At 34.5% G+C, this 9,201-nt stretch overlaps 1 protein-coding gene across 1 annotated transcript; it reads left to right on the top strand.

Annotated features, from left to right (window-relative positions):
- Positions 1-1,281: 1,281 nt before the first annotated feature.
- On the top strand, positions 1,282-8,823 carry LOC120080031 (violaxanthin de-epoxidase, chloroplastic). Its single transcript, XM_039034565.1, has 6 exons — positions 1,282-1,552; positions 4,332-4,497; positions 4,657-4,829; positions 6,719-6,815; positions 6,890-7,281; positions 8,182-8,823. Exons 1-6 carry the CDS (start codon positions 1,464-1,466, stop codon positions 8,726-8,728), a joined length of 1,464 nt encoding a protein of 487 aa, XP_038890493.1. The 5' UTR covers positions 1,282-1,463; the 3' UTR covers positions 8,729-8,823.
- Positions 8,824-9,201: the final 378 nt, after the last annotated feature.

Here is a 9,201-nt window from a genome sequence, read left to right as displayed (position 1 = left end):
TTCTGGAAGGTCTGCACCTATGTTAATATCCTTGAACTTGTCCATTCATCGATCATTTTTTACTACACATGTCTTATTCGTTCCTTCTAAGCGAAGCTTCGTGCTTTGCTATGGTGATCAATTTTGGTACGTGTAGGATTGATACCAAACACCTGGAGTTGTCAATCTCATACCGTAGAATGGCTTGGTCATTCTTGTTTTTCTCCAATCCTAGTCACTCTACATGAGGTTGCCTCCTTTCTTGTGTGATTCTTCTTCTTATTCAACCAAGCCCTTTCCTTTGGCTCAATCTTAAATGAAAGGTGGAAAATCACGAGGTTTTCAATAACAATCTTGTTCTAGCTTATCCCCTAGTCTTTCGCCATTTGGTCAATCTTAGGTATGCTCAATTTGCAGGTCAACAACTGGATTAGGTTGATGCAAAAGCTTCAGAATTGGAGCGATGTTTTGGTCAAGCAATTGGACTTTCCCTTGCAATTCCACAAATATTGTTGATTAGTCTTATCAACAAGGAGGATGTTCATGTCCTTTTTTTCGAACAACAATTCACCTCTGATGTTGTTCCTTGTCCTAATCTTCCCCATCAATAATTCAGTTGTTCTCGTTCATGTTGTTACTCATTTTGTCGGAATATAGGGTTTTTCAAGTAGAGCACTGAATCAGTTTCTCACAAGATAACGACAATTGTTGGTACCTAAATTTGGTACCAATGGCGAATTTGTAATAATTGAAATGAATCAAATAATTCCTTTGTAACACAACGATAACTAGAGGCTAAGAGAAAGCACTTTATAGAAAAATGATTATGTAACAATCACTTTACTAACTAATCTATGGAATAATTCATTTGATCATTACTAATTTTACTTAACCATTATGATTCAACAAATCCAAACACAAGAAACTCACTTATGCATAATTTGCCTTTTATGGTCGACTCATACTTTGTAAGGCACATGGCCGACATATAGGACCAACCTCCATGTCATCTTTAATCTTCTATGGCAAACTCTAAGAGTTTGTGGTCATGGTGCTTATTGATCTTTTGATCCATCTTGTAAGTTAATCATCTATTTAGCCTTTACGATTCTTCACTTCTCTTTGAAAGACTAATTCAATCCCGGCTAGATACTTGGCCATATTCTTTTATCCATTAAAAAAAAAAGTGTACATTTGTAGTATAAATGGTGGTAGCTGGTAGTATCTCCTTCTAGACATGTGGACAAATTCTAGAGCACCATCCGATTTAGATATATAAAGTTCTTATGGATTTGCAAGTTGCAAGTAAATAAGGAGACTAGAAAATTCAAGAGGAAAAAAAACAAAGGGAGGGGTCGGTTATACGTTAAGCTCACGATTTCCACACAAAAATGGCGGCTTATCTGAATCCCACATGGCCGTCTTTTCTCTATCCTTCGTCTTCCTTCTTCTAAGTACCGTTCTTTTCAAACCACTGATACGCCATGAAAACCGTCTGGCCCTCTTCTGCTTCTTCATCTTCACATTCATTTCCTCCCGCCAGCTTCACCACCAACTCTGTCGCCACTACCAGGTCTGTCTACTTTCTACAATTTCGTTTTCCAAGGGTTTCTATGAAATTTATGTCCAAACACTCGCAATTTTGGGTATTAACTCGGCTGTAGAGCGGATGTGAAAATTGGTGTTAAGCTTGTCAAGTTCATGGGTTCGTGGTTATATGTAAATTGTAATACAGAGGAATGCTGGAATTGATGAGAATGTTTTTGTTGAATTATGCTGGCCCCTGCGATTGTAAAAATGGTTAATATTTAATAAAATATGTACTGCATTTGCATTAATAAACAAACTACTATTGAAAATTGTTAGTGACTAGATGAATTGAAGTGATCTCCTTAGGATTAGATTTCTCTTCTTCCGCTTGAAATTTGTGCGAGCAAATGTCTTCCAAAATAGTGCTTAAGTTAGACTTGCAAAGGAACCTGATTTATGCAACTTGTACTTAGAAGCTAGAACTGAACAACAGTTGGAAACAGTATTAGAACACAGAGGATGTTAATTCATCCATCAACCCTACAACTTAAACTTTTGAGTTTCGAGTATCAATTTGTAATTTAATATGATATTAGCTCCATGTCATTGACTTGGCTGTGTTGGTAAAATCCTTGGGTACCAAACAAAGAAATGGTGAGTCTTGGAAGATGTAATCATGGTGTGATCCCTGGCTGAACTAGATCAGGTAGGCAATGTGTTTTGGTGAGGATGAGTTAGCCTAGATAAGGGTTAACTCGATAGATGACTATTTGAGGGGGACTTGGTGGTATTTTGCTAGAGGGAGGATTGTTGGGAGTGCAACTAAATCACTAATTGACCAAATAGCTTAAGCTGATGAGTGACGGTAAATTTAATCGTATCAATTGTTTTATACTCTCTCTCACTTGTGGGGTTTAAAATATGTAGACGACCCAGTGTGTGAAAGTTAATATTAATAAAGAAGGAATTGATGTTGTAGGTCTTCAAACATATAATTTCCTATTTTGATACCATGTCAAATCACCAATTGATCCAAAAGTCTAAGCTAATGGGTAACCGTAAATTTAATTATCTCAATACTTTAATAGAAGAAGAAGAAAACAAAAAAAGAACGGGACCAGGGTGAAATTTGTATGTTTTGCATCAAATATAATGCAAGATTTACTTACTTTTATAGATATGGTCCGACAGATTGGAACAATTATGATGATCCACCTCCCAAACAGCTACAATTGATTGGAATTAGATGGGATTGGTTAGTAAGGTGGCAACTCTATCTAGAATGAATACGCTTGTTCATAAAAATATAATTGGAATACATCGAGTCTAGAATAGCCCAAATTCAGAGTGTATCTTTTACCCTTCATCATATTTCAAGAGAGATTGATAGCTGTTGTGTCTTCTAAGGGAATATACCCATTTTAAGAAATACATGGGTTGCATGCGTTGAGCATATCCATAATATTATATGGGTAATAGACTTCACTTTTCATGCTTATCTAAGTGTAAGCCCAAAATTAAGCTGGTTGGTTGGATAGCAGTAGCATGGGACCTGTGTAGGTCAATCCCACAGTTATATAGGCTTCTTTCTCCTCGACATGAATCAGCATCCTGTTATGCTCAAATGTACAAATGAAATAGTGATTACATTTTCTCTTTTAGTCTCCTAAGGAGCACAAATGAAATAATGAAAACATATTCTCTTTTAGTCTCCTTTTAAGGAGCACAAACACTTTAGTTTGGCTAGAGTGTCTGTGTCTGTCACATATCGGATGCTTGGATACTCCGAAACTTGTTGGACAAATATCGGACACTTGCAAGTGCAATAGATGTGTTAGACACTAGTTGTATAGAGTATGTCCAACATTTGTTAGACACATATGGAACTCTTTACAAGTGCACTAAATAGACACATATATGACAAAAATAATAAGATTCGAGAGAAAATACATCAAACTAATTTTGTATGCATATAAATGCATAAACTCATCAATTTTGAATTTATTTTTTTGTATAAAAATGATATATATTTAAAAAATGTATATTTTAATAAACTTTCCTTGATATATTTGTGTCCTAGATTTTAAAAAATTGCATGTTGCCACTGTCGTGTCATATCCATGTCTTGTATCAGTGTGTTGTATCTGCATCCATGCTTCTTAGGTTTCCACATTGTAAACCGACGAGGATTCTATTTATTTATTTTTTCAGAGGAGATGAACTTATAGGGCTCCTGTCCCTTAAAAGGACAATAAAGCATGTCAATTGAAGATTTAGGAAGAGAGGCTATAATCTTTGAAAGGTTGTTTATGCTTTCACCAATACAATGAATAAGATAAAATAAAGTTAAGAAGCTGATCAAAGTCAGAGATATCATACCTGAAATTTCTCAATATTTCCATCACACCAAAGAGACTAGAAGTAATTTTTGTTGAACGCCAACCATAAAGGTGTTTTTTTTTTTTTTTTTTTTGCACCATGGAAGGGATGACCAACACATTCTATCGCAAGAATACTGAATACATCATTTGATAACACCACAGACCAACCAAAAGCATTCATAAATCATGTGGATTCTAATTTTGATCCAGTGCAGTTGAGTGGTTTAGAAATGATGTTCTTGTTTAATTATTTCTGGTTTTTATTATTCTTCTCATGAGATAGAACATAGTATATAATGGATCTGTTAAATTGTTAATTACTATATTTGTCTTACTTTCTTTTACGCTCAAATTAACTCAAACCAATTCTTGACATTCTAGTTTGTTTGATGGTAATTTATAATTGTTCGTCACTTTACAAAAGTTTTGTAATGCTTCCAGGAGAAAGGTATTACGTTTTCAAGGAATACTTGTGGATAAAATATATTCAAAATACTTTTGCAAATCCACTTCTAATGGTAGATTTTTGAAGTCAAGAAGTTTAGCAATTATCTCCCATAGGTCAGAGAAGACTGCCTTTTGTGAAACGGAGATAAGTAAATCCAAGGTACCTCGCTAGACATACTTTCTCTTATTTCTTCTTGCTTTCAATTTAGTGACTGATTTTAACGGCTTTTCTTTCTTTCTTTCTTTTTTCCTTTTTCCCTCTTTCCCCTTTTCCCCTTTTCCCCTTTTCTTTGCTTTGTTCCTCTTTGTCACTCTGAAGGTGGATGAATGCTTTGACTTTATTTTTGGAAAATCGTTAAGTTTTCTTCAAGAATGGAGCCAAATACAAACAATGGGTATAGTTGTCATACTAACGTGCACATTCATGTTCATACCATCATCCCAAGCTGTTGATGCACTAAAAACATGTACATGCTTACTGAAGGAATGCAGGTATTTAACTATGCTGGTTAGCAATTGTTATCACAATTTATCTCCTTATTCTCTCCTTGATGTTTCCCCACCTACACATATTTGATTTGTGGCGAGGCAGGCAAAAGATATGCTCACATGTGCATCTTATACAACTTTGAGAAAGTTTCTATTCCTGGTTACATGATTTCTGCTTCTGCAAACGACAAGGATATGTATTGCCTAAAAATTTTCTTCCTTCAAATTAGGTACTAATTTTGATACATATCCTTTATTTCGATTCTGGGGAATCCTCTGAATTTTGAGCAATAACTTTATAGTTTACTTCTGCACCCAAGAGTTAGACACTCCCAAAAAAAAGGGAAAAAAGAAAAAGAAAAAGTCATGGGCTCCTGTTGAATTACCTGGTAAGGACAGTATATGAAACCAGGTAGTCGTCAGTCAAAATTTTTTAATAGAAGAAATATCCTTGATTAATCTGTTTCCATAAAACAGGGGAGGGAGTAGTGAGAAATAAAAAACTCAATAAAAAGTCAATTATATCACTCAGTTTTCTATGTAGCTCATGACTAATGGAAACACATTATGCTGCATAGTTACACCTATACCAACAACTTTTCAACATTTCGACATCAATTGGGTTCAAAACTGCACTATGTTCTTACCTAATTGTGGGTAAACAAGTAAGGTTGGATTGCTTTTTTCTTTTTCAAATACATTTGTTGCTCTCTCCAAATGGAAGTTGGCAAGAGGGCAGAGTAAATGAATCAAATGAGGCTTAACGAGAATATGATAATCACTCAACACAAGTTTCACTTGGTTTGAAAGAACATTGTATGCAGGTTTGCTCGTGGGAGAAAGAAATATATTGGATAGAACTCTAAACTAGGTCTTTTTCATCACTCTCTCTCTCTCTCTCTCTAAAAAAAAAAAAAAAAAAGAAAGAAAGAAAAAGAAAGGGTTGTTTTCATCATTTTCTTTGTATAAATGAACTTCAAAACGATCATCTATGTGTAATGACAGATCCCCATGTAGCTTCACCTGGTACTTTCTTAACCACCATTATAAGTTCCTCACTTCGGATATTCTTTAGTCATTCCTTTCTAACCTAAATGTTATTGTTTTTTTTTTTCTTTGTCTATAAATTTGGGACTTTTTTTTCAAAATAGAACATTATGGAAGTATTTCTATTGTAGGTTTAGGATATTACCAAAATGATGCCTAACTATGCTGAAAAAGAACATAACTTTCCCCTCGGTTTGTTGGTGGAGTAATTCTTGGTGTTTCCATATCTTGGTTTTGTAGAGATAAATTTCTTATTGCTGTAGCTTAGACCACTCTTATCTCCTTGCATTTTTCCACTTTTTAGTATGTTCTCAATCATCTTTAAGCTTTCTTTAAATTTGTTCTTTCTAGGCTTTTGGAGTGTCTTTATTAATCCCTTTTTAGTTTCTTCTTTTTATTCATTAGTAGGAGTCTATGGTTCTTGGTTGCATTCAAATTTAATCCAAACATTTGTAATCATCCTCCAATTCATCCATTAGTATTCCAGAAAGGTTTTTCATCTCCTGCATTTATATCTTTCTTTTTATGGAGGTCTTTTCTCCCAAGTTGAACGATTGATTAAATTTTGCCTAAAAAGTTTAAAGCTATGACACCATATGTCACCATATGTCACCATGAAGAAACGATAATTACAGAAGAATTTATTGTCATTATGACACTACGAAAAAGCGTAAAGCTATACATTGCCACAAAAAATATTACAAGAGATCTTATCTTCATAATGTCTGTTATTAAAGCCAACAACCCCACAAAAGGGACCTTGAAGCATAACCCCATTGCCATTAAATTTTCAAAAGCTGTGTATCTGGCTTCTACAATGACTGGTTTATTTTCCCAAATGTCAGGCTTGAACTTGCCAAATGCATTTCAAACCCACTATGTGCTGCCAATGTTGCTTGTCTCCAAACCTGCAACAATCGACCTGATGAGACTGAATGCCAGGTTGGGTTTTCTCTTATATTGCTTCACATGATTAAAGTACTTTAGGAAATGAACTAATTGTTAAATATTTGCAGATTAAATGTGGTGACCTATTTGAAAACAGTGTGGTGGATGAATTTAATGAATGTGCGGTATCACGAAAGAAATGTGTGCCTATGAAATCTGATGTCGGGGACTTTCCTGTACCCGACCCCTCTGTTCTTGTTAAGAATTTCAATATATCAGATTTCAGTGGGAAGTGGTTCATCACTAGTGGCTTAAATCCCACTTTTGATACGTTTGATTGTCAATTACATGAATTTCATGTGGAGAATGGCAAACTTGTTGGGAATATAACATGGAGAATACGTACTCCAGATAGTGGATTTTTCACTCGATCAACTGTGCAGAGATTTGTGCAAGATCCTCAGCGTCCTGGCGTACTCTACAACCACAACAATGAATATCTTCACTATGAGGATGACTGGTATGCTCTCATTTTAATTCTATATGATCAAAGAAATAAAAAAGAAGCCCGGCTTAGAATGCTTAGCATTATTTATATATATATATAAGATAATATAATAAATTTTTTGTTCAAATACTATTTTGGTCCATATATACTTGAAGGGATTAAAATGGTCACTTCTAAAAGTATAAAGACCCAAATGAATCAAAGTTAAAAGTACGAAGACCAAAATGAACATTTTGAAAGTACAAGGACCAAAATGAACAAAAAAATGAAAGTATAGAGACCAAAATGTACATTTTGAAATTATGGGGAACAAAATAACCCAAACTAAAAGTACAAGGATCAAAGTAGTATTTAAATCTAAAATTTTCTGGCACCTTGAATCTTTTCCATTGGCATTCATTATCCTGCCTTGTATGATTTAACGAAATACAAAAAAAAATGCACTAAGTTGAGAGTTCAAGGACCAAAATGAACCAAAGTTGAAAATATGAAAGCCGAAGTGAACATTTTTGAAAGTATAGAGACTAAAATAACACAAACCAAGAGTACAAAAACTAAAATAGTATTTAAACTTAAAATTTTCTAGCACCTCGAATCTTTTCTATTGGCATTCACTATCATGCCTTGTATGATTTAATGAAATAAAAGAATGCACCAAGCTGATAGCAAGAGTACCAAAAAAAAAATTCTGTTATGTGATCAGGAATGAAAAGAGAAGAAATATGTATGAGCATGATTAAAGAAAGGGTAATGAAAAAGGTGAGAGCAAACATGTTATTTTGATTCAAATTATCTGCTCCTCCGCTCGATGTGTGCATGTGTCGCAGCAGTCTCAACTAGGAATTGAAATTGTTTATTGCCATTTCAAGTTGGCTTCCTTCCTTCTCATTATCATGAACGTTAACTGTGCAGGTATATTTTATCAAGCAAGGTTGAGAACAAACCAGACGATTACATTTTTGTTTACTATCGTGGTCGTAACGATGCTTGGGATGGCTATGGTGGAGCTGTTGTATACACGAGAAGTGCTGTACTCCCAGAAACGATAGTTCCTGATCTGGAAAGGGCAGCTAGGAGTGTAGGGAGAGACTTCAACAAATTTATAAGAACAGACAATTCATGCGGTCCCGAGCCACCGCTCGTAGAAAGGCTAGAGAAGACACTGGAAAGTGGAGAACAAACGATTGTTAGGGAAGTTGAACAGATTGAACAAGAGGTGGAGAAGGAGGTTGAGCAGATAGAAAAAGAGGTGGAGAAGGAAGTGGAGAAAGTAGGGAAAACAGAGATGTCATTGATTGAGAAGTTGGGAGAAGGTCTTAAAGAACTTCAACAGGACGAGGAATTTTTCCTTAGAGAGTTATCAAAAGAAGAGACTGATCTTCTGAATGAGCTTAAAATGGAAGCAAATGAGGTTGAGAATTTGTTTGGAAGAGCACTTGCCCTTAGAAAACTAAGATAGACTTTTATTTAATAACTTCTCACAATATTAGTTAAAACCATATTGTTTAATTACATCAATTTTTTAATCAAGGTTTCAAGGCTTTCATCTGTTCATTCTGAGTGAGCTAATTTCTCCGTAAGATGTTAAGTTCATGCCTCGATTACTTTTGACATTAAGGTATAATATTATTCAACACATACAAGAAGAAACAATACTATTTTTTCTTTTAATTATTACTATTAGATCTCCATTACTTAAAGATAGCAGCTCCATCAATTTTGATATATGAATTGTCACAACGCCATGTTTACCAATTTATATAAATAAAATTTTCACTTCAAATTGAAAACTTCTAGTTGGCTTAAGCTATATATCTTCCACCAAGAAGGCTATATATCTTCCACCAAGAAGGCTAAGGTTTGAATCTTTCAATTCGATGCTAAAGTAACTAAGAAAATGATTAAAAAAGAAAAAGTCTTTTGCTTAAAATA

Source organism: Benincasa hispida, chromosome 6, assembly GCF_009727055.1.
Source record: "Benincasa hispida cultivar B227 chromosome 6, ASM972705v1, whole genome shotgun sequence".
Taxonomy (NCBI): Eukaryota; Viridiplantae; Streptophyta; class Magnoliopsida; order Cucurbitales; family Cucurbitaceae; genus Benincasa; species Benincasa hispida.
Note: the sequence above shows the minus strand (reverse complement) of the source record. Positions and strands in the feature narration are given on the sequence as shown.